General features: G+C 45.0%; 1 protein-coding gene across 1 annotated transcript; it reads left to right on the top strand.

Moving 5' to 3' along the window:
- Positions 1-14,328: 14,328 nt before the first annotated feature.
- LOC119540325 (histone-lysine N-methyltransferase NSD3-like) lies at positions 14,329-16,146 on the top strand. Its single transcript, XM_037844452.1, has one exon. The coding sequence runs from the start codon at positions 14,329-14,331 to the stop codon at positions 16,144-16,146; it is 1,818 nt and encodes a 605-aa protein (XP_037700380.1).
- The last annotated feature ends 10,214 nt before the right edge of the window (positions 16,147-26,360 follow it).

Below are 26,360 nucleotides of genomic sequence, written 5' to 3'. Positions count from 1 at the left end.
AGTGGGCGGCACCCTGAGCTGGGACTCAGTAGGAGAGAGTAATAGGCAGTAATAGGCAGTGAGGAGAACTTGCTTCCCACCCTCCCCCCATGCTCACACGCTCACAGGCCTCTCCTTGCCGACTTTGGGGTTTTTCTAATCTCTGGGATTACACAGGAAACTCAGGACACAGAGAGGAAGTGACCTGCCCCCAGGGTCACACAGTCAAGGTCAAAACCAGGAGAGAAGCCCCATCTCCTCGGTTCCCAATGCTCATTTATTTACCTGTGTTTGTTTGTATATGTTTTTGGTTTGATTATTGCATACTCAAGGTACAGAAAGCGCACAAGTCTGTGCGGTGGAAACTCAGGCCCCTCAGCCTCCTGTAGCCCAGCCTCTCGGGGTGTATGTGCTGTACCGCCCTGAGGCAACCATTGCTTAGAATTTCTGCCATAGAGATGATCTGTGCACATTCAAGCATTTGTATATATACTTTTTATTTCTTTTCTTCGCTTTCTTTCTCCTCAAAAATGGCAGGTCCTATGTACACTGAACTGCACCCCCTTTTTGCCTCTTATCCATTTGTCTTGGGGATCTCCAGCACCAGCGCGCTGAATAATGAGCCACGATCTGGTTACCCAACCCCTGTTGCGGGGGCTCTTAGTCCATTCCCAATTTCTAGGTTATGAATAAGTTTGTGTGAACATATCCTTCTGCATGAGTGAACTATGTCTGTAGAATATTCCAGAAAGTGGGGGTGCTGGGCCTAAGGGTGCCAGCGATTATAACTTTGACAGGATGAACCATTCATCCTCCGTGAGTGTGAGCCAGCATCCACTCTCTTGGCTGCAGGGCAGTGCCCCCTTCTCTCACTACTGTGCCTCTTTCTGTCTTGGAGAGGAGGGACAAGGGGGAGTTCCCGTTAGGTCCGGCTCGAGCCGCCCTGCGGTTCCTCAGGTCTTCCTCAAGCCAGAGGTCTGAGAACAGGAGGACTGGGGGCGGGGGTGCTCGTGACCAACTAGAGGTCTGGTCCAGGTGGGCAGGAAGGCTCCCTCTCTGCTCCCTGCTGCGTGGGGGCCGCGGCAGGAAGAGGCGCCTCTGCAATCCAAATAGCGATTTCCTGCTGTAGGCTCTGGCTGTTTTCTTTAGGACAGTGGCTGAAACCCAAGAGGCTGAGTGGGGATTGGGCGGGGATGTGGGAGGAGTTTAGCCAGCACCACACACACACACACACACACACACACACACACACACACATACACACACACACACACACACTCCACACACTCACATGCATTCCTCAGTACACACACTCTCACACATTCCAAACCACATCCACACTTCACACATCATACACAGACTCTCCATACAGTCCCATACTCAGATTCATTCCACAAAGTCACACACACTCCCCCCCACACACATTTCACATTCCAGAGGTTGCAACCCTCACTAGCCCTCATCAGCCCGGGGCAGTGCCGCAGAGACCAATGTCCACACCTCCCATCCCCCATCCCTGGCCTGCCCTGCCTTTCCCACCTTCCTCATTTTTGTCCAGGCAGCCCGCATCCCCATTGGGAAGCAGATGGTATTTCTCTTGGAGGTCACCCTCCCTGCCACCCAGATGCCCTTCCAGGGCAAGTCCTGGTTCTGGTCCCTTCTCTCCTCCTTGGCCATTTTTGGTTGACTCCCCATCTCTGCTTTCCAACCACTGGTCTGAACCAGGTGTCAATTCTAGTCCTAGCTTTGCTTTGGGCCCAGGGAAGAGGCTCTGCTACTTTCTGGGCCTCCATTTCTTTATCTATAGAATGGAGAGGCAATGGAAGTCTGGAAATCTAATGTTTGCCACAGTCTCCAGGGATATAGGTAGCCTCTCTGCTTTTTGTTGCTTCTTTGGGGCAGCAGGCATGCCCACTTTTGCCCAGGAGCCTTAATGAGGGGCCACTCTCATCCACGAGTTGTCTAATCCAAGACAGCATTCCTATGCTATGGGATGATAAGGCGGCAAGGCACTTGGGTGGCAGCCAGGGCCTCATAGAGTCCCCGGATAAATCCACATCAGAGAGGGAGTCATCACCTCTGCCCCAGTCTGGAGGGAGGGGAAGAGAACACTGTTCTCAGGTTGGAGTGGAGTCAGTTGGCCCACAAATGCTTACCAAACATCTACTATATGCTAGGCTCTTGAGATTATAATGATGAACAAGACAAGGAGTCCCCATGATGGTTAGGTTCATGTGTCAACCTGGCCAGGTAATGGTGCCCAGTTGTCTGGTCAAGCAAGCACTGACCTAACTGTTACTGCAAGGACATTTCATGGCTGGTTTATTAAACATCAGTCAGTTGATTGTATCTGTGGCTGATTACATCCACGATCAACTAAGGAAGTGTCTTCTGCAATGAGAGAATCCAATCAGTTGGATTTAATCTAATCAGTCGAAGACTTTTAAAGGTTAAGAGAGAACTTTTATTTCTTCTTCAGCCAGCCATTCTCTCCTGGGGAGTTCATCGAAGACCTTCATCGGAGTTGCTGGCTCGTGGCCTGCCCTATGGAATTTGGACTCATGCATCCCCACAGATGCGTGACAGTCTCCAATTGGGGAGACCTGCTTCCAGTTCCCTATTAGGGCTTACATAACACATCCCTTCAAGGAAACATGGCAGTTTAGGCTTATGGGGTCTGGACGTGGACCCTGGAGTCAGACTACTCTGACTGAATTTGGGCTTTGTTCCTTCCCAACCAAGGGAGCTTGGGCACATTTCTACACTTCTGTGAGCCTCAATTTCCTCATTCAGGAAAAGGGGATAATAATAGCACCTATGCTGCAGTACTTCTGTGAGGACAGCATAAGACACAGCTTAGATTTGACACAGCCAGGTGTCCGGTGCTCAGTCTCTGTGATCCTCTGCCTTCTCATCTATACAACAGGACAGTATTATTTATCTTGTGTGGTTGCTGCAAGAATTAAAGTTACTATGGGTAGAGCACCAAACACCTTTTAGCTGCTCATTAAATGACAGCTACTATAACTGTTGTTATGGTTGAAATACCATTCATATTAGCTAACAGCTTGCATTTGCAGTGCACTAGCACCTACCAATAATTATGACTTGCATTTATAGTATTCTTACTGAATGCGAAGCACCATGCTGATCCCTCAAAATGTGGCATCACATTTAATTCACCCTATGAGGTGAGGATTGTGATTATATCTGTTTTACAGATGAAGAAACTGAGGCACAAAGGACAAAGTAATTTGCCTAAGGTCAGATAATTAGCTAGAGAGGAGTTAGAGCCAAATCTGGTTGGTTCTTCAGACTGAATGTTGAGCATTTCACTGTACAAATCACCTTACTGGCACTTGCCTTATTTTAATCTCACCCCAATCCTGGTACTATGTTCACCATTCCACACAAGGAGAAATGAGGTCCAAGTGGCTCCCACAGGCCATGTGGCTCATAAGTGAAGAAACTGAGATTCCCTGCAGGGCTCACTGCTTTCAAGCTGCCTTGGGGGTAGAACCCACTCACGTGGCAACAGTGATTCAGATAAAGGCTGTCCAGGCTCAAATGATCTCAGTGGCATTTACTGAGCACTTGATGTGTTCCAGGAGCTCTCATTTTAACCTTCATGCTGACTCTATGTGGAGGTATTATTCTTAGCTTTGTTTTACAGATGAGGAAACTGAGTCACAGATAGGTAAAGTGACTGGGCCAAGGTCACTGGAGCTGGGCTTCGAACCAGAGCCCACAGTTTTAGCCATCATACTCTGGTGCAGGGGTTAGCAAAATGTGGCCTGCCAACCAAATCTGGCCCTCTGCCAGTTTCTGTATTTCCTGTGAACGATGATTTTTACATTTGTAAATGATTGAAAAAATTAAAAGAAGGGTAACATTGCATGAAAATTATATGAAATTCAAATATCATTATCTATAAATAAAGTTTTATTGGCACACAGTCACACCCAGTGTTTAATTATTGTCTGTGGCTACTTTCATGCTATAAGGGCAGAGACAAATAGTTGCAACAGACTGCATGGCCTGCAAAGCCTAAAATATTTACCATCTGGCTGTACAGAAAAGGTTTGCTGGCCCCTGGTCTAATACTTCTGCTTCAAAAGTGTGAGGAGCCAGAGAGGGGAGGGGAGTTGGAAGGGAAGCTCTGTCAAATGTGGAAATCAAGTTTCCTGAAGCCCAGAAATAGGGAGGCTGAACTGGCCTGAGAGGAGACCCCACACCACTCTCCAATTTTCTTCTCTAGTTTTTTTTTTAATTTTAGTAAATGTTTTATTAAAATTTAAATCACACTCAGGGAAATGCACACATCACAAGTAAACAGCTCAATGAATTTTCAAAATAAACCCATCCATGTGATGAAATTAAGAAACAGAACATTCCTAGTACCTAAAACTCTCTGTGCTCCCTTCCATCCACTACCCGCCCCTCCGACCTGACTCCTAACACCATAGACTAGGTTTGCCTTTTCTTGAGCTTTCATTAATCACTTCCAGGTTTGGAGGTTCTAAAGGCAAAGCCTGGCCTCTAAATGGGGAGGACCCATTGAGGACCAAAAAGGTACACAGAGGACAAGTTTAAGTGTCCCCCGGCCAGAACCGCCCATGATCACTCAGTGATCTTGTGACCCAAGATGGGACGATACCGGCAGCCACAGACCTCTTATCACCCAGGTATCTCGCCTCACCCTCCACCTCCTCCGGAGAAAAGCTCCCTTCCAGCTCTTTCTGGCCCTTCACCTGGTTTTACTACTTTTCCCCCGGCCCTGTAGCAACCCGTCTTTATATGCCACAACTCCTGCTGCCTCTGGGTCTGCTTCTTTTCTGGTTAATAGCCTCATTCTCTCCTACGGCAGACAGGTGGGAGGGCAGGGAGCAGGAAGAGAAGGTGTGTTCATGCACCGCCTGGCGATATCGCAGATCTGCCACCTCAGGTGGTCCACATAGCGAAGGCCAGGGAAGGACTCTGATTGGCCCAGCTTGCGCTACAGGCTCACCCCTGGGCCAATCGCTGCGTCAGGGGATGGAGGGCTGTGATTGGCCAGGCCGCGGTCTGGTACCGCCCCCGTGGCCCTGGCTTCTGTGTTACCTGGCCGCGCCAGCAGAATTTTGCGGAATGGGCAGAGGAAGCTTCTTGAAGAAGCAGCGCCGCCATAACAAAAAGAGGAAGGCCGGCGAAACGACGGAAGTCACTAAGGGGTCTTGAGAGACTACTCTGGGTGGGTCCGGAGGAGGAGCCCGGGTCGGGGAGGCCTGACTGGAAACCTCCAGTTGCCGCCTCCTCAGAGAAGAGGCGTCGAGAAGCGCGGTCTTCAAATATCTGAAGGACCAGCCTGGGGAGGAGAGTGAGGCTCGTTCTCCAGCTTCCAGCAGACAGAGGTAAGACCAGGCAGAAGGCGGTACAGGCCGGGTGGGAGTGGGGGGGCTCCTTTTTCCAAGGATTGTTCTGGGTACATGGGGCTCCTGGTTTGACTGGGTGGCAGGGAGGACAGATGGGGAAGTGTTGTTCCAGGTGATCCCCACAATCCCCTCTAACGCACATCTTCTGTGACTTGGTATTGGGGACAGTCGCCATCTATCTGATAAGAATCAGAGACTGAAGGTAGATGGGGCGATACAGTGAGATGAAGGAAAAGGAGGCAAAAGGATAGTGAGGCAGACCAGATGGTGCAGATAAAGCATCCGTAAGATCCTGGGAGACAGAAGGCAGGAAGGCTGGGGGTTCTTCCCAAGGTTACCCACTGAGGAATATGGAGGGCAGTGGTGTCCCTAAATCGGGATGCTTCCCATGCTCAGAGATCTGCAGAGTTTGGGAAGCTCAGCATTATAATTAGGGCTCCAGCCAATGGCTCCGAAGATTGGCCAGTTCCAGGGATTGGTGAGATTTATTCCTAATTATCTCATTTGTCTCCCCCATTAGTCTTTATGGCCAGAATTTATGAGGCCATTAGCCCTCCCCACCCTCCCACCAGCCCAGGACAAGTGAGAGCCTGGAGATGCCTCATAATAATAACAATAACAGCGCTCAACCCAGGCCAGCTTAAGAAGGGATTTGCCTTCTTGCTCTCCTCTCCCCCGTCCTTAGAACCCTGGATACTTGCTGCCCACTGTCCCTCTCCCTTCCTGGGCTCCTAGACCTTAGATACCTGTGGAGTTCAAGCCTGTGGCTCCCCTCTGACCCCCAGCTCACCTCTATGCCTTCTCTTAGGCCTACGCTGGCTCCACCAACCGGAGCCTTCAAAATGGTAGTGGGGGATGGGGTGGTCAGTTTCAGAGGTAACACCTTTGGGACAAGGCCTGTATCAATAATTGATGTGTTTGGCTGCAAGCAGCAGAACACCCACATAAACATGACTTAATCCATAAAGACATTTATTGTTTCCTTAAGAAGTGTGGTGGTAGGTGATCCCAGAGCTCATCAAGGGACTCAAAGATGCCATCAAGGAGCCTGCCTTCCACCCTTCTGCTCTGTTATCCTTGACATGTGTTGTATCTGGCTCCCCTCCTGGTCACAGAGTGGCTACTGCAGCCCTGAGTATCATATCCACACAGCAGCACCCCACACAGAACAAAAAGGGCAGGTGGAACAGGGAGGCCCTCTCCTCCTGAGAGGCGGGGGTGGGGGTCATTTCCAGAAGTCCTTAGCATGCTTCTACTTATATCTGTGCCCAGACTGGATCATATGTTGTCTTAGGTTGAGATCCCCCAGAAGCAGACGCTAGATAAGGATTCAAGTGCAAGGAGTTGGTTTGGAACATGATCCTGGGAAACACCAGTAGGGGAAGGAGTAAGGCCTGGAGGAAGGACAACCAGTAAAGGGTGTGTTGTCAAACCTGTTACCACTGTGTGTAACTGGAATGCAATCCTATGGGGGACTTTGGGAGCCAGTGTGGGACACACGCCTCAAAGGGATACCAATTCTCACGGTCACTGGTTGGTTGAGGACTCTTCTCAGGGAATGTTAATTCTCTGGCACTTCCAACCTGTTTGGAATGTCAGAGGAAGCTCTCCCATGGAGAGATGGAGATGCTGGCAGGTAGAAGTTGGTCAGAGTGCTCTTCCCTGGCAAGGCCCAGGGGATAGGCGGGCATCAACGGTGTCTGTCCCATCACCTGCATGGGGGAACAGTGGGTTTGCAATGACTGGCAGGCCCACAAACACTAATTCAACCATTAGGAGAGAGAAAGGGAGCTGCTGGTGGGGAAGCCACCCACAGGCTCTGCCATAAAACTTTTCTCCACTTTCTGTCCAGCGGGACCTTTGGATTCTGCCACCACAAGCCAGCCACAGGGGGTGAGTGATTTTCACTTCGGTGTGAGAAGAACATGGAAATAAATCCCATATAGAGAAGGTGAGTTTCAGCCCCAGTCCTGTTAGAGCTTCCTAAACATGGAGCCATTACCTTCAGCTTCTTTTCCTGCTTAGCTCAGGAGAAAAGCAAGAGACAGTCCCTTCCAAACTCCTCCCACGATCACCTCCCTACAGGCTGCAATTCCATCCTCTAACTCCACTTCTGGTAGTCAGTGCCCCACCTTCCTACTGCCACACATTCTCAGAGGTAGAGAAGTCCAGATTTTTCCATCTGAGTGCCAGCTTCCCACCCTTTTGCTCTAAGTAGGGACTCCTCCTTCCCAAGGGTATTGAGTGCTTGGAGCCTTCATACCCCACCACTGGGAGTGTAAATTTGTGCATCTGCTTTGGCAAACTCTGGCAGAATCTACTAGAATGGACATACACATATCTTATGCCCCAGCAACTTCCTGCAGATATATGCAAAACAGACATAGGTACACATATGAACCAAAAGGCATGGGCTAAGATGTTCATAACAATACTTCATAATAGCCTCCAAATGGAAAACCCATTAACAGTAGGTTAGATAAACAAATTGTAGTACATTCACAAGATAGAATACTGTACAGCAGTGAGGATGTAACAATCTATAACTACTCACAATGGGGATGAATCTTGGAGACCTGGAGTTGAGTGACAGAAGCCAGACACAAAAGAGAGCAGACTGTATGAATCTTTTAATGTAAAGTTCAAAGCCAGTCCATGGTGTTAGAAGTCAGGGTCACTGTTACTCATTGTTACTTCAAAGGGTGAGGCTGGGAGGGAGCATGAGGGACTTCTGAGGGGACTGGTAAACTTCTGTTTCTTAATTTGGGTGCTGATTAGATGAATGCATTCGGTGTGTAAAAATTAGTTGAGATATATACTTACAGTGTGTGCAATTTTAGTGTAAGCGTTATACTTCAAGAAAAAGTTTTTTAAAAATGCCTCCCTTACTCACACTTAAGAGTGAAGGAAGCAAGGAAATGATCCATTCTGGTCTCCTGGTTTCACATATGAAGAAACTGAAGCCCAGAGTGGGCAGTGACTTGGCCACAGATCTGGTTAGTGCCCTCGCCAGACAAGAGCACTGGTCTCTCAATGCCTGGCTTGTCAGGTTTTCTTTTACATCACATCTGTGTGACAATTTGTGCTCTGAAGAGGGCATGGGGATTTGATGCCTTTGGAGGACAAACTTTGCCTCTGAATTCTTTCCTCCTTCAAGTTACACGGAGTCTTTTTACGATAAGTAGGTAAGCCTACATGCAACCTAAAACTTCACTGGCAGCATTTCTGGGAAGTGAGGTTAACATGATGGGAGAGGGTAGTGCAGGGGAGAAAGGTCTTGCTGGAAAGAAGAAGGGGGACCTAATACTTACTGAATAAATACTGTGTTTGCTATCTGGTGCTGTGAAACAAATAAACCCAAAACTTAATAGTTTAAAACAACAATGAACATTTATTATTTTGCACAGTTTCTGTGGGTCCGGAAATAGGACACGGCTTAGCTGGGTGATTCTAGTTCAGGACTCTCACGAGGGTGCAGGCAAGCTCACATGGCTGGCAAATTGGTGCTGGCCATTACCAGGAGGCCTCAGTTCCTTGACATGTACACTTTATCAGGGGGCTGTTGGAATGTCCTCACAACACGAAAACTGACTTCCTCTGGAACGAGTGACCCAAGAAAGCAAGGTGGAAGCCAAGTGTCTTTTGTGACCTAGCCTTGGAGTCATACATCATCATCATTTCTGCATTACTCAGGTCAGCCCTATTCAGGAGGCAAATACACAAGACAGGAATACCTGAATACAGGAGGCGAGAATCACTGGGGACCATCTTGGAAGCCAGCTACCATATTTTCTATGAACCAGGCTCCAGAACTGATTTTATCTTCACTCATTCATTGTTAGAAATCCATTAAATGTCTGCAAAATGCCAGGCCCACTCAGTTCTCAACATGTGCATAGTAGGAATCATTATCCCCATTTTAGAGAAGACGAAATTGAGTTGGAAAATTTAACTAACTTTTCAAGATGTTCTCTCCAATGAGGCATGGAACCAAGCCTGGAACCCAAGTCTTCTGACTTCAGTGCCAGAGTGTGTTTTCTCTCATCATACCTCTTCCTAGAAACCAGGCTTGGCCTGCAGTGGGAGTCAAAGGTCCTGGATTCTGATTCAGGCTCTCTGCTAACCTGCTAAGACTCTGGGCAGGCACTGACTGTAGCAGACAATGTTGTTTGCCAGCCTGTGTACACGAGGATGGTAACTACTGCAAGCTTATTTCTCTCCGAAGTAAAAAAGTCAAGAGATAGCTGTACAGAACTGGGATAAGCTGCTTTGCTCCCCAAGGTTCTCAGAGCCCCAGATCCTTTCTACTCACTGCTCTGCATGGCCCTTGTTCTCCTGATCCTGAATGGTGGTATCCACATTCCAGGCAGCAAGTAGAGGAAAGAATAGAAAAGAGAACAAAGAGCTAATGCCAGATGTTCCTGAAAGAAGATTCCCAGAAGCCATTGTGTGAAACTTCTGCTTATTTCCCATTGGCCAGATGCTAATTATATGAATTACATGGTCACAATCACTTGCAAAGGGGTCTTGGGAATGTAAGCTTTATTCTGGTGGCCATATGCCCAGCTTAAAATTCCATTGTTATGGAAGAAATGGAGAATGGATATTGGGAGGCAGCTAACCATCTCAACTACCCTACCCCACAGTCCTTCACCTCTGTCTTCTTTTTAACAGACTGCTGATTTAGTTCACTCTCCTTCCAGCAGCCATGAACTTCAAAGAGGGCAGGTCCTAGCTCCAGGGGATGAATCATGATTGGTCTAAGTCAGTTATGGTGGGTTCATTCCCCTTACCAGTGATTGGTTTAAGAATAGGCACATGACACCATCCTGGCCAAGGAGACACAAAGGTAAGTCTTCAGTGGGCTTCTAGGACAAGATACCAGGATATTCCTGTTTCTGCCCTTGGTCATTGTCTGCCTGTAACCTAGACTGAAACAGCCTCCTTGGAACTATGAGGGGAGCAAGTCTAGGAGGTCAAGACAACCCTCCAAGGATTCCAGAGTGGAAAAAGGAAAAATGTCTGTTTCTTATGACATCTGTGAGTCATTCGATTAACCAACCCTGGAACCACACTACCTCTGAACTTCGTGTTCCAGGGTAATTATTATTTAAGCCACTTTAATTGTGTTTTCTATTATTTGTAGCTTAAAAACATCCTTACTGATCTACCACTCTTCTCTTGGCACTAGTTTCTGTATCAGAGGAATGGAGCGGATGCCTCAAAGTCTCACTTACACATTGAGGTATCCAAAGAGCTGGATGCTGATGACAGAAATCCCATGCAAACAAACTTAAGCAAAAAAGGAATTTATTGGCTTTCATAGCTAGAAGGAACACTGGTATCTGTAAATTCAGGAGCCTCAGGAACCAGGATGGGAGGTGGGGACCCCAGGCCACTAGGATTCTCTCTCTCCTTCCTTCTCTCTCATCTCTGGGTCTCTCTGTATGTTGGTCTCAATGTATCCTACTGCAGACAGATCTTCTCCACATTGGTGGATGGACAGAGAGCAACTCCAGTGGGAAAACTTTGCATGGTTTATCAATCCCAGGACAGGACTCTGGATGGCTCTCCTGGTCACATGTCCATCCCCTGGAATAAACACTGTTTCCAGAAGCATAGAAACAATAGTTGATTGCTCAGGCCTGGGTTATCTGTTTACCCCTGCGGGAGAGGGGCATGTGGTAACTGAGAGGAGGAGAGGCAGTTTCCCCAAGTGCAGGGGTTACTGTTTCAGAAGAAGCAGGGAAAGGTTGCTAGGGAGAAAAAATGAAAACAGATGCTTAAAACACTCCCCATCCCTCCCACCTACCGCCCCAAGGAAGAAGTCCCCAAGTGATTCTTTCTCATAAAAGTTGTCATGTATTTTGCCATGTACCTTGAGTGAAACTAATTCCACTACCTTAGGAAGGGCTCTCCATTGAAAGACTCTAGGGGGGCACCATTCACAGTGATTCTGTGTGCATGGTGCCCCTTGAAATTGAGCAATGCGGTAGCCCTGAACTTGGTCATACTTGCTTTGACCAGGGATGGAGGGTGCCTGAGCCACCTCTTGGGGGTCTTGACCTAAAAGTCTGACCAAAGGGGATGCTCTGTTTTGGATGATGGCTTTATCAGTCAAAGCCAGTTAGGAAAATTCAGGGTATTTCAAATTGGGGGTGGGGGCAAGGAGAACTAGGGGGCTAATATAGGGAATGAGTTACATGGGTGATAGAAGAACTCCGAGGCCAAATTGGACGGTGAGGCACCCCACAGATTGGCAACACTGGGAAGACAGTGAGAGGAAACAGGAGGAGCTGGTATTACCAGAGCCCAGAAGCCAGGGCCATCTGGAAGGAGCTAATACCATAGCAGGGGCTACCTAGCAGAAACTGGGACCATGGTGGAAGGCTGTCTGGGGGGCTGGAGCCACAGAGGAGACATGGCTGCTTCTGGAACAGTCACCCAAGGCAAAGAGAGGGAGAGAAATACCCTGTCTTCTCCCTTCCTTCAGTCCTACAACCTCCCTTCAGTGGCCCCATTGAGTGCATTCAGATGGAAACCAGCCAACACAGGAGCCTGTGTATTATCCCTCTATTCTGGTTTGCTAATGCTGCCATTATGTGCAATACCAGAAATGGATTGGCTTTTGTAAAGGGGATTTATTAGGTTATAAATTTACAGTTCTAATGCCATAAACATGTCCAAACTAAGGTATCAACAAGAGGGATACCTTCACTGAAGAAAGGCCAATGGTGTCCAGAACACCTCTGTCAGCTGGGAAGGCATGTGGCTGGCATCTGCTTGTCCTTTGCTCCTGGGTTGCATTTCAAAATGGCTTTATCCAAAATGTCCCTGGGCTTCTGTCTTTATTCCTGTCTCTCAGCTCCTGTGCATCCTTTCTTCTTCCAGGGTGTTTCTCTGTAAGCGTCTGGCAGTCATCTCTTAGCTTCTCTGGGACAAACTCTGGGCTTCATCTCTTAGCCTAGCATCTCCAAATGTCTTTCTGTCTGCATCTTCCAAGCATCTCCAAGTGTCGGCAAGTGTCTGGGTCTGTGTCAGCTCTTAGCTCTCTTAAATACTCCAGAGAACTAATCAAGACCCACTCCGAATGGGCAGAGTCCACACCTCCATGGAAATAATCAGAGTTCTCACCCACAGTTGAATGGGCACATCTCCATGGAAACATTCGATCAAAATGTTCTAACCTAATCAAAAGACTAATAAGTCTGCCCCCATAAGATTGCATTGAAGAACATGGCTTTTCTGGGGGACATAATATATCCAAACTGGCACACTCTGTGATAGAGCAGAGCAGAGGAAGGGCAAAGAATGGCCCTAAGCACACACAGCCAAGCACACACAGTGGCCAAGTGGCCCCATCAGAGCTTCTCCCTTGAGAAGGCCATCGGGTCATTTTCATACAGCTTGTTCTCAGTCCAGTTCTGGTAACTCAGAACCTCTGAGTGGCTATGCATCTGTTTCTGCATGCTTTGTGTGCCCCGTGGTGAATGCTCTAAAAGGTCCTCTCCTGTACACCCTCTCATCCTGGTGTCCTTCAGTTCTGGGAGTCTGGCCTGCGGTTTCCTCCAGACCTAGCTTGGGCTTGCAGAGTTGCTGCCAAAGACAAATCAGCCAACTGTCCTGAAGAGAAGACAGAAAGCACAATGTGGAGAGGAGAAGGGCGAGCCAGTGGGAAGCAGGCAGCAGGGGCAGGAGACCCCCTAACCCCACCGTCACCACCGTCACTACTGCCACCACTGCACTCCCGGAAGTACTTTGAACTGAATGAAAATGAAAACACAACAAATAAAAATTTGTAGCATGCAGCTAAGACAATACTTAGAGGGAAATTTATACATCAAACACCTTTTTAGAACAGAAGAATCAGGTTTTGAATGAATGATCAAAACTTCTACCTAAAGAAACTAGAAAAAGAAAAAGCAAATGAACCCCAAGTAAGCAGAAGAAAGGAAGTAGTAAAGATCAGAACAGAAATCAGTGAACTAGAGAAAAGAAAGATAAACAAGAAAATGAATAAAATCAAAAGCTGATTCTTTGAGAAAAATCAATAAATTTGATAAACCTCTAATCATCCCTAAATTACCAGTATCAGCAGTGAGAGAGGAGGAGAGTAGGGTTGGGGGGGGCACTTTGTGCGCATCATTGGCAGGAGCCAGGACCCAGGCGGAGGTGGAGGTCAAGGGGGCTGGCCACGGGTGGCTGCCGAGAGGCACATGAAGGCGGAGTCGTGCCCCAAGGACCTTGCCACCCAGCCTAGCCGCTCTTCACGGGCAACTTCCTGTCCCTCCGCCTCCCCATTCTACCCAACCCTCTGCAGCCTTCCTGCTCCCGGCTCCACGTCTGACTTGACTCGGCCATGGCCCTTCTTGGTGCCTGCTGGCTGCCATGGCAGGGGCGCCCAACACGGGGAAGGTCTAGCCCGGGAATTTCACATGGCCTCACTTGGTTCCTTCTCCTCCCCCTTGGCTGCGGTGGCTCCCTGCATCCAAGCCCTTTTCCAGGCCTCTGTGTGTCTCTTGTGATTGTACTGACACAGATCATTCTGACACAGGCTGGAGGGTTAGAATGGAACAGACTGAAGATCCTAAGTCCCTTTTTAGGTCAGAGATCATGTTCCTCACAAGTTCTGTGTGCCCAACATTGCACTGAATAATAGTCAGCAGTAATCAAATTCTAACTATACTCCAGGCACTGTGCTAAGTACTGATTATGGATTAACTCTTAACTCTTACATCAACCTTATAGAAGTTTTTTGAAGAGCCCAGGCCAGTTGTCTTAGAGGATGTCCAATATTTTGGATTTATATGATCGTTTCCTCATTTTGAGATTCGGTTTAAGCAGTGGAAACAATACTTTGGAGATGTATTAAAATCTATCAAATCATGAGGCAGGCATGGTGAGAGAAAGGGGAAGTTAAGGATGCTGGAGCCAAACAATGGATTTCTCTTTCTTTTTCATGCAAGGAATCATGGGAAACACGATTGAGCCACCACCTCAACTCATTGACCTCGCCAACATCCCTCGAGAAGGTGCCTTTGATTACAACAGTGACGTTTTTGAAGATGGTGGCCAAACACCGTATGAAGCTACCTTGCAACAAGGTTTTCAGTACCAACCTACAACAGATCTTCCTCCACTGACAAATGGATATCCACCATCAATCAGCATGTATGAAATTCAAACCAAATACCAGTCATATCATCAGTATCCCAGTGGGTCGGCCAGTGGCCTTGGTGCATTTAGAAACTTTAGCCCCTCTGACTATTATCATTCAGAAATCTCAAACGCTAGACCACATGAAATTCTGGAAAAGCCTTCCCCTCCACAGTCACCACCTTTTCCTTTGGAACCACAAACTCAGATTCCAAAGAAGACTGACTCACCTGAAATTAAACTAAAAATAACCAAAAGTATCCAGAATGGCAAGGAATTGTTTGAGTCTTCCCTTTGTGGAGACCTTTTAGATGAAGTACAGGCAAGTGAGCACACAAAGTCAATGCATGAAAGCAGAAAAGAAAAGAGGAAAAAAAGTAATACGCATGACTCATCTAGATCTGAAGAGTGCAAATCACAGAAAATCCCCAAATTAGAACCAGAGGAACAAAATAGAACAAATGAGAGGGTTGACATTGCTTCAGAAAAACCAAGAGAAGATCCAGAACCAAAAGAGGAAACCCTAGTTCAGCCGATATTATCTTCCATTCCAGCAACAGAACTGTCCACAGGTGTCAAGTTCCAGGTTGGCGATCTTGTTTGGTCTAAAGTGGGAACCTATCCTTGGTGGCCTTGTATGGTTTCAAGTGATCCCCAGCTCGAGGTTCATACCAAAATTAACACAAGAGGTGCCCGGGAGTACCACGTCCAGTTTTTTAGTACTCAGGCAGAGAGAGCATGGGTTCATGAAAAGCATGTACGGGAATATAAAGGTCATAAACAGTATGAAGAATTACTGTCTGAGGCAATCAAACAAGCCAGCAATCACTCTGAGAAACAAAAAATTCGGAAACCCCGACCTCAGAGAGAACGTGTTCAATGGGATATTGGTATTGCCCATGCAGAGAAAGCATTGAAAATGACCCAGGAAGAAAGAATAGAACAGTATACCTTCATCTATACTGATAACCAACAACCTGAGGAGGCTTTGTCTCAAACAAAAAAGAATATTGCCTCCAAAACCGAAGTTAAAAAATCCCGAAGACCAAGATCGGTGCTGAACACTCAGCCAGACCAGGCCAGTGCAAGGGAGGTGACCTGCTCGATATCAAATACTGAGATTCGGAGACACAACCAGAGGCGACACACATGTGTGGAAGAGGAAGAGCGGCCGCCTGATAAAGTAGCCTGGAAAACAGCAGCAGGGAGGAAGCCCTTACCAGCCTCCATTACGATGCACAAAAGGGGCCTGGATTTACAGAAGCTCAACATGACTCCACTTGTGAAAACTGAACAAGTGTTTGCTCTTCAGAATGCCACCGGAGATGGGAAGTTTATCAATCAGTTTGTTTATTCAGTGAAGGAAATAAGTGTCAAGGGACAAGACAGGCTTATAATTTCTACACCAAACCAGAGAAATGAAAAAGCAACTCAGAATATATCACCTCCTGAAGCAAAATCTGGTCCTACGGGCTCAGTAGAAAAGAAGCAACAGAGAAGATCAATGAGAACTCGTTCTGAATCAGAGAATTCCATTGAGGTTGTGCCAAAGAAGAAGATCAAAAAGGAGGAGGTTGGATTCCTACAGGTAGAGAGTTAAAACATTGTATTTGTGAATGTTGTGTCTTATATCGATATCTTAAAAGAAGGAATTCCCCACCTTCACCCCACCCCTGGATTTCTTTTCCGGACTTTTTATGCTTCAATCCTGGTAGGTTCCAGTGCCTATTTTAATACAATCATCCTTGTGATTCTGCTTCAAGCATTTTCACAGAAAACAGTTCAGGAGATGGAAGCCAGAGTGCAAGACTCTTAGGAGAATCCCTCACATTTATTTTGCAATTTCTGTTATGAGTAAAATGATTTCATGTTTTCATGAATTTTGTTTGGAACCATCGAGTTTCTGCCACTTTTCAAAAAATTTTGATTTTTTGGTTTAAGCTGGCAGTGTGTATTGTTTTTATTTTTTTAACAAATAAAATCAATTTAATTGTAAGAGTTTATTTAAGAAACAGATATGATTATAGGTGATCTGGTTTTTTTTTTTGTTGGTATCAGATTTTTTGGAATGTTATTTTCCTCCAGCAGAATGGTGCACACCTCCAGCCAGGTTATCAGAGAAACAATGTTTGGGTAAAAGAAGTGTGGGAAGGTATTTTTTAACTAAAGGGTATTAAACCAGTGTGATCAATAAGGTAATATACATGTTAAATTACCTTTTCAAAGAAATTTTTAGAAACCATTGCTGCTTTGGCACCAACTCAATCAAAATTTTCTGTAATTTTTTATAGTGAAAGAATATCCAGTTTTTCATCTAGACAGCTGCTATTAAACAAAAGAATTCTTAATAGAATTAATTCCAATAAGCTTTAAATTTGAAAACTATTTAATATGGAAGAGTGTGGACTTTTCTGTTTAAATTATTCCCTTTGTAATTTTAAACTTCCAAACTTAAAAAAGTGACTCTGTGGGTTCTCTGTGGCATCACCAAACATGTAAAACAATTTTCCCTTAACTAAAATTTAAATAACATACTAATTTATCATTTACTTATCATATTAACTTTCATACTTAGGAAATTATGTTCCAAAAACTCTTTCTAAGCTCTTGCAAATCTACAGTATTCATTATCAAAATAAAGTTATGATTTTTTCCAGCCAGTTCCCAAGTTCAGTCTGTGACTAATCAGTTGAAAATTAATAAGCAGAACAAGTACAAAACAGTGAGGCAAATTGTAAATGCTGTTGTATTATAGCTAGTAGTAGAATAATGCCAGTGATTGTTTACAAGAGTTTTGATTTGTATCATTAATTGTATCTTATAAAAGCGCTCTGCTGTATTTTTTTTATCTATTGTAAAAATAAAATAAATTTAAAAAAAGAGTGAGAAAGGAACATAACTAAAGATTCTACAGTTATTAAAAGGACTATCAAGGAATATTATGAACAACTTTATTCAAATACAGTTGACAACTTAAATGAAATTGACAAATTCCTTCAAAGACAGAAACTACCATAACCTACTTAAGAAGAGATAACCTGAATAGCTCTATGTCTATTAAAGAAATTGAATTTGTAGTTAAAAACCTTCCCACAGACATGACTCCCAGGGATGTAAATCTCCTTGGCAATACCGAACATGACTCTCGGGGATGAGCCTGGACCTGGCATCAGCATCGTGGTATTGAGAAAGTCTTCTTGACCAAAAGGGGGATGTGAAATGAAACAAAATAAAGTTTCAGTGGCTGAAAGATTTCAGATAGAATAGAGAGAGGTCATTCTGGAGGGCATTCTTATGCATTATGTAGATATCCCTTTGTTGTTTTTAGCGTATAGTAATAGCTGGAAGGAAATACCTGAAACTGTCAAACTACAATCCGGTAGCCCCGATTCTTGAAGGCAGTTGTATAGCTATGTATCTTACACGGTGTGACTGTGTAATTGTGAAAACCTTGTGGTCCACACTCCCTGTTTATCCAGTGTATGGACAGATGAGTAGAAAAATTAGGAAAAATAGGATGGGATGGGGGGATGAGATGTTTTAGGTTTTCTTTTTAACTTTTTATTTTTATTTGAGTAATGAAAATGTTCAAAAATTGATTATGGTAAGGAAGCACATCTATATGATGCTACTGTGAACAATTGATTATACACTGTGGATAATTGTATTGTATGTGAATATATCTCAATAAAACTGAATTGAAAAAAAAAAAACAACACAAAACCTTCCCGCAAAGGAAACTCCAGGGCTAGATGTCTTCACTGGTGAATTCTACCAGGCATTTCAGGAAGAAAGAATATCAATTCTACACAAACCCTTCCAGAAAATTGAAGAGAAAGGAATACTTTCCAGCTCATTTTATGAGATCATTACTCTGATACAAAACCAAAGACTTTGAAACAACAAACACTACAGATCAGTATTCCCCATTGAACATAAATGTGAAAATTCTTAACAAAATTATAGCTAAACAATTCCAATCATATGTAAAAACAATAATACATCATGGGGTTTATAAAGCCCCCAAAAGTGGGGTTTATCCCAGTAATGTAAGGGTGGTTGAAACAAGCAAAAATCTACCAGTGTCACCCGCCATATTCACAGATTAAAAAAGGAATACTGTATGATCAGCCTCAGTAGATGCAGAAAAACCCCTTCTTCTGGCCACTGCAAGAAGGAGGAGGAAGGGTGAGAGGGAGAGCGGGAGGGAGGAAGGAAGGGAGGGAGGGCATATAAATTGAAAGGAAGATGACATGATCAACTAAGTAGAAAATCCTATAGAGTCTACAAAAAAGCTACAAGAACCAATAAGAGAGTTTAACAAATTTGCAGGATGCAAGATCATTATACAAAAATCAGTTGTCTCAATAAATTATTTTTTTTAAGCTCAAAAAAAAAAAATGGGCATAGCTGTGCTCAAATAAAACTTTATTTACAAAAATAGGTGCCAGGTCCACCTATTTTTCCAACCCCTGGTCTAGACAATAAAATAAATCAAGAACTGAAAAAAAAAAGAATCAGTTGTCTCTATAAGCTAGTAACAACTGATCAGAAATTGGAATAAAACCCATTTACAATAGTGTCAAAAACTATGAAATCATGATAAATCTGACAAAAAATGCCCAAGGCTGGTACACCGAAAAAATTAAAAACTGCTGAGAAATTAAAGAAGACCTAAATAAATGGAAGGATACTGTGTTCGTGGATCAGAAAACAGTATTGTTAAGATGTCAATTCTCCCAAAAGTGATTCCATGCAGAGGAGAGCTCGGAGCACCCAACTCGTTTTATGGGCAAAGCCCCCACGACAGAGAAAAACCTACATGTCCTGATAATGTCTTTCTTCCCCAAATTTCATCCTGATGGAATTACTGGCCAGTAATTACCTAGCAAATTAGAGACTCTACCAGGACCCCAATTAGGTACCTGAGGACATAATTGGTCCCTAATTAGAAAAAGTTGTCAAATGGGAACAATTATCTGTTCTCTGTTTCATTTCCTCCCTTCTTCCAGTCACATCTCTTTCTTCCCCTCCCCCATTGGACCCTTCTGCTCCCCCTGCTCCTGGGGGGGGGGGGTAGGGTGGAGGAGGGGAGGGAGAGGCTCTTGTCAGGTCCCCACCAGCAGTACCAGCACTAGGGGCCTCTCTGTGGTCCCAGGGTCCCCATGCCCAGGATGGTGAGAGTGACCCTCAACATAGTTTTCTAAAGGCCTGTTTAATCCCACTGTTCTCCCCTACTAAACAGTAGGTTCTCTGCAGGCAAAGAGTTGCTTTATTTCTCTCTCTGCCTCTGTCTGGTCCAGGGCCCAGCATCCAGAAAATGCTCAGAAATGATTTACTGAAATAAAATGATGACTCCGGTCAGGGCCCTGATCTGATGCTGCTGAGTGTCCCTATCCATGCACAGGGTAGGGAGCTCACTGCGCGGCCCTCAGTTACCATGCCCAGAAATGCCATCCTGCCGTACCAGCGCTGTCCACAGCTGGGCACAGGAGGCCTGGCAGGAGGCAGGATCTCAGCTAGCCTACAGGTTGAGGGATCAGGGAAAACTTCAAGGAGCAGCTGGCACTTGCTTTGGGAAATTTGGAGTTGAGAGGAAAAGCCAACAGAAGAAACTGCAGAGGGTCAGAGATGGGGCAGCCAGGGGCATCTGAGGAGGCTGTTCTGGCTCAATCTTTGAGGGTATGCAGGGAAGCAGCCAAAGACGAGGCTGGGGAGATGGTGATAACCCTTGAAGGACATCCAAGGCCTGTGGACTTTGTCCTGTAAGCATTGAGGAACTATCCAGAGCTTATGACCAGGGAAAAGATTCCTTGAAAGTTGAAGCTGGAGTTGGTGTTCATGACTTAGTTTGCTAATGCTGCGGAATGCAAAACACCAGAGATGGATTGGCTTTTATAAAAAGGGGGTTTATTTGGCTATACAGTTACAGTCTTAAGGCCATAAAGTGTCCAAGGTAACACATCAGTAATCGAGTACCTTCACTGGAGGATGGCCAATGGCACCCGGAACACCTCTGTTAGCTGGGAAGGCACGTGGCTGGCGTCTGCTCCAAAGTTCTGGTTTCAAAATGGCTTTCTCCCAGGACATTCCTCTCTAGCAAGCTTGCTCCTCTTCAAAGCATCACTCACAGCTGCACTCCGTTCCATCTCTTTAAGTCAGCACGTTTATATGGCTCCACTGATCAAGGCCCCCCCTGAATGGGTGGGGCCACACCTCCATGGAAATATCCCATCAGTTATCATCTACAGTTGGGTGGGGCGCATCTCCATGCAAACAACCTAATTCAAACCTTCCAACTTAATCCCCACTATTCTGTCTGCCCCACAAGATTGCATCAAAGAATGTGGCTTTTTCTGGAGGACATAATACATTCAAAACGGCACATTCCACCCCCTGGACCCCAGAAAAACATATTCTTTCCCAATACAAAATACATTCATCCCACAATACCACAGAAATTTAAATCATTTCAGTAACAATAGTTAAGTACAAGATCCCATCAAAATCAAATATAGGCATGGTCAGTCCTAAGGCATACTTTTCCTTTAGCTTTGGATCTGTGGACTTAGAACAAGTTATGTGCTCTCAATATACAAAGGAGGGACATTCGTAGGATAAACATTCCCATTGCCATAGGGAGAAAGAGTAAGGAAAACAGGGTTAACAGGACCAAAACAGTTCCTAAAACCTGCAGGACAAACTCCATTAGATTTCAAAGTCTGAGAGTCATTTACAGGACAACGTTGCATCCTTGGGGCTTGAGAGAGCAGGAGTCTAACCCTTCCCAAGGGCCTTTGTGGCAGCCCTTTCCTCTCCAAACGCTTGGATGAGTGCTCCAACATATCCACACATTGGGGAGACCACCTTCTCGGCCCCACCCTCCTCAAACATTGGGGCAGCTCCCGGATTCCCTTCCATCTCTGGGGCACATGCTCAACCCCTTCAGAACAGTGTGGTGGCAGCCAGGCTCTCCCCAATTCCCTGGGAATGTGTTCCGCCCTCTGGGACCTCGGGTGGCAAAACTCTTCCAGAGCATAGAGGTGGAATGCCCACCCTTGACTTCCCGGGCAAACTCACCCTTTCCATGTGTGTGGGCCACTCCACTCTCCCAGCCCAAGGCCTCTTGACTCCAGACTTCAACCTCCATGGCTCTGTCTTTGAAGAAATTTTTCCTTCAATTTGTTCCTTGTCTTTCTCCTCCAGTCCCGACTGGCAGTGGCTCTGTCTGTAAAGATCTCGCAAAAATTCTGTTGGCTTCGCATGAAGCACACAGGGGTCAAAGCCATCAGACAATAGGACTTTCCACAAATCCTTTCCGCTTAACTCCTTTTTCAATCTTGGCTTGTACTGAAATGGCGGCTGGGTTCCATGTTTGGTTATATCCTCACACTGGGCTGTAGCTTCTGGGATTCCACCCCCTGGAAGCTTGTAATTTTCCAAGCCATCAGCTTCTGGTTTCTTTGAATCCAAGAGTTCAGTTTTAAGTTTATCTCTCTCCGCTTGCATTTTACTATAAGCTGCAAGGAGAAGCCAGGGTATATCCTCAACACATAGTCTGGAGATCTCCTCAGCTAAGTATTCCAGGATCACCTTTCTTCCAGTTTACAACAACACATTCATCATTTCTGCTCAAGTCATCATCAGAAGTATCTTTAGAGTCCATATTTCCACAAACAGTCTCTTTAAAGCAGTTTTGGCCTTTTCTATCAAGCTCCTCACAACTCTTCCAGAAACTCCCCATTATCCATTTAAAAAGCCGTTCCAACATGTTTGGTATTTGCAAACTCAGCAGCAAAAGCACCCCACTCTCGGTACCAAAATCTGTCTTAGTTTGCTAATGCTGCAGAATGCAAAACACCAGAGATGGATTGGGTTATATAAAAAGGGGGTTTATTTGGCTATACAGTTACAGTCTTAAGGCCATAAAGTGTCCAAGGTAATATCAGTAATCAGGTACCTTCACTGGAGGATGGCCAATGGCATCCGGAACACCTCTGTTAGCTGGGAAGGCACGTGGCTGGCGTCTGCTCCAAAGTTCTGGTTTCAAAATGGCTTTCTCCCAGGACATTCCTCTCTAGCAAGCTTGCTCCTCTTCAAAACATCACTCACAGCTGCACTCCGTTCCATGTCTTTAAGTCAGCACGTTTATATGGCTCCACTGATCAAGGCCCCCCTTGAATGGGTGGGGCCACACCTCCATGGAAATATCCCATCAGTTATCATCTACAGTTGGGTGGGGCGCATCTCCATGCAAACAACCTAATTCAAACCTTCCAACTTAATCCCCACTATTCTGTCTGCCCCACAAGATTGCATCAAAGAATGTGGCTTTTTCTGGAGGACATAATACATTCAAACCGGCACAATGACAGAATAGAGGGGAGAGATGAGGGTCAGAGAAAGGCATGAGGTGGCTGCAAGGGGTGGTAATGGAACTAGAGCAAGGAGGCCATGGGGCAGGGGTGACAGCACGACTCTGATTAGAGGGTGATGGCAGAGGGGGTTGAGGATGGACCCAGCCAAATGCCTTAGCAATTTCACTTCCAGGAATTTACCCAAGATGTGCTTGAAGGTTTTATGTTCAAGGATGTCCATCTTGGTGTTATTCATAATAATAAAAAGAGTAAGGAAAACATTAGTGAAAGAAGCTAGTCATAAAAGACCACATATTGTATGATTCTTTTATTTTTTTAATTTTTTAAATACGTTTTTCACTGTGAAATTCAACATACACATATAACAGTGACAACTTTCAAAGCATGACTCAACAAATAGTTAGAGAGTAAACTCCAAAGAATGCCATGGGTCACATTTCCACAATTTCAGCCATCCCCTCACTGTGAAATATGACATATGCACAGAAAGCTGACAACTCTCAAAGTACTCTCCAACAAGTAGTTATATAGGCAGTCCCAAAGAATGCTATAGGCCATGGTTCCACAGCTTCAGCCATTTCCTTACTGTGAAACGTAAGACATACACAGAATGGTAATAACTTTCAAATCACAATTCAACAAATAGCCACAGAGCAAATTTGAAAGAATGTTATGGGTTATGGCTCCACCACTTCAGCCACCTTCCTCCAGCCATTCCAACACCCCAGCTTCAAAACAAAAAACAGAAAAACCACATTTATATACAGATTCAGCATTTGCAATCCTTTGTTAAAGCCCATCTTGCCTGTTGCTACTCCTTCTTCTTGTTTAATCACTTTGTTGATCTTCAGGGGTGTCTAGGCTATGACCACTCTAACTTGTTCATGTTGAAAAGGGATGTCAGCATTATGGGGAAGGGGGCTGCATCTGGTGGTTGTTCTTAAAGAAGCTGTTGCCTCTGGGTTTTGGGACTTGTCTGACATAGGAGCACTCTGGTGGATTTAAGTTTCTGAGAGATAAACTTAGTGAGTGAAGCTTTTATAGAATCTCAGATAGGGACCTAGGTATTTCGGGACTGCTGTTGGTTAGGGCTTGGCATACTTTGGCCGTTTGGGATATCTTTCTGGAGCTTGCATAAGAGTAATCTCCAGGATCGCCTCTTGACTCTATTTGAAATCTCTTGGCCACTCTAACCTTATTTTGTTACCTTTCTTTTCCCCCTTTTGGCCAAGAAGACATTTTCAATCTCTCGATGCTAGGGCCAGGCTCATTCCTGGGAGTTGTGTCCTATGTTGCCAGGGAGATTCACTCCCCTGGGAGTCATGTCCCACGTGGGAGGGAGGTTAATGAATTTATTTGCCAAATCAGGCTTAGAGAAAGAAAGGCCACATCTGAGCAACAAAAGTGGTTCTCTGGAGGTGCCCTTAGTTTCATAAGAGCAAACCTCAAGATCAAGGGCTTGACTTATTAAGTAGGGGGTTCCTAATTTCACATAGCATATATTCTGTCCAAGATAAAAAAAAACAGTGTCTCAGTTGTACAATCATCTAAGTGAATCATCTAAGTGAATCATCATGTTCGATTCTTTTTATATGTAATGTCCAGAACAGGCAAATCTATATTCAGAGAAAATAGGTTAGTGGTTGTCTGGGGTGGAGGTGGGGGACTGGGAGGACATGGAGAGTGACTACTAATGGAGATAGTGTTTCTTTTTGGGGGTGATGAAAATATTCTAAAGTTGATTGTGGTAGTGGTTGCACAATGCTCTGAATATACTAAAAACCATTGAATTGTATGCTTTGAATGGGTGAATTGTATGGTATGTAAATATGTCTCAGTAAAAAGAGGAGAGAAGAAAAAACTCTAAATGCCCAACTTCTCATTTAAATGTATTCCATATCCATTTTTTCATTCATTCACCAATGAATGCATCCAGTCTGTGAAAATTCAAGATGGACATTTATGATTTATCCACATCTGTGTATGTCAAAAAGTCAATAAAAATTTTGGAATAAGAAAGTCTTTTAAAATGGTGTGAATATCAAGAATATGAAAAAATGTTCATGATATAGTGTTACATGGAAACAGCAGGTCATTAAACAATATGTTTACAATTTAAACTTTTTTAAGTTCATGTGCAAAAAATAAAAAAATAAAAAAGAACAGAAGTGGTTGTTCCTTGAGTGGATTTGGGGAGATTTTTTATCTCCTTTGTGTTCTTCTTTATTTTCCAAATGCTCTATAATGAACATGCATTACCCCTTTTATTCAGAAAAGGATAACAAATGTTATTAAAATTTGAATGGGGCACACAAAAATTTGTACATGGAGGTTCACAGAAGCACTATTCATGATAACCCAAAAGTGGAAACAACCTAAATATCCATTAGCTGATGAATAGATAAGCAAATGTGGTATAGCTAGCCAATGGAATATTATTTAGTAATAAAAAAGAATAAGGTACTGTTGCATGTTACAACATGGATGAACCTCAGAAGCATCTTACTAAGTGAAAGAAGTCAGCCACAGAGAACCACATTGTGTGCTCCCATTTATGTGAAATGTCCAGAACGGGCAAATCCATAAAGACAAAGTAGAATTGTGGGAGATAGGGGAGTTACATCATCAACATGGTGATGTAAACAGCTACTGAAAACTTCTCCAGAGATTCAACCAAAAAAAAAGGACAATTCCGAATTGTTTGAAACTCTGGAGGAGGATATAGACTGGAGAAGGACCCTGCAAATGCCAAATTGAAGAAAGAGAATATCAGATAGGAATCTTCCGTACTGAACCAGCCGGTGCTCCCCTTCCCTCTCACTCAGTCTCATCTGGGAAAGGCACAGAATCAGCAGACAGGACCCCTCTCACCACAGACACAGACTATAAAATCTCTCACAGCAGTGAGACATACCCCCACCATTTGAAGACCTGGGGAACAGGGGAGGACATCTCAAGGCCCAGGTCAGTGAAGGACAAGGAGACTGAGAAAATGTGGACAGAGCCTGTGTTTCCAGCCCTGGGTCTGTAAGCCCTTCCCCCACCCTTCAGGGAAGCAGCAGCCGGTGGCTATTTCCTTGCCTTGGGGAATGGCTGGAGTACTGGGTCAACTGAGGGAGTGCTTTGTCACCTAGGTGGAGCCCTACATTGAGCCAGATTTTGCCCAGCAAAGCGAGGGCATAGGAATCCCACAGTTTGAGCTCACCTGTGTAGATGCAGCATGTGCTTGTGGGCAAAGCAGCGTCTGAGGACCATTAAGTTTCCGAACAGCACCATCTGCTAGACAGTCTACAAGGTGCAAGGGAATTGAAACACTTTTAGAAAGATGCTCTAGACCCTTTCTTAGGACCACAGGAGCTGGTCTATGCACCCTGTACGGAAACTTGGCCCTGTTTTGGCTGAGAAATATGGAAGACCCAACTGTTAAAGCAGGGCT

This window comes from Choloepus didactylus, chromosome 7 (assembly GCF_015220235.1).
Source record: "Choloepus didactylus isolate mChoDid1 chromosome 7, mChoDid1.pri, whole genome shotgun sequence".
NCBI classification, from domain to species: Eukaryota; Metazoa; Chordata; class Mammalia; order Pilosa; family Megalonychidae; genus Choloepus; species Choloepus didactylus.
The sequence above is the reverse complement of the archived record's forward strand: the minus strand, read 5'-3'. Positions and strand labels throughout refer to the sequence as shown.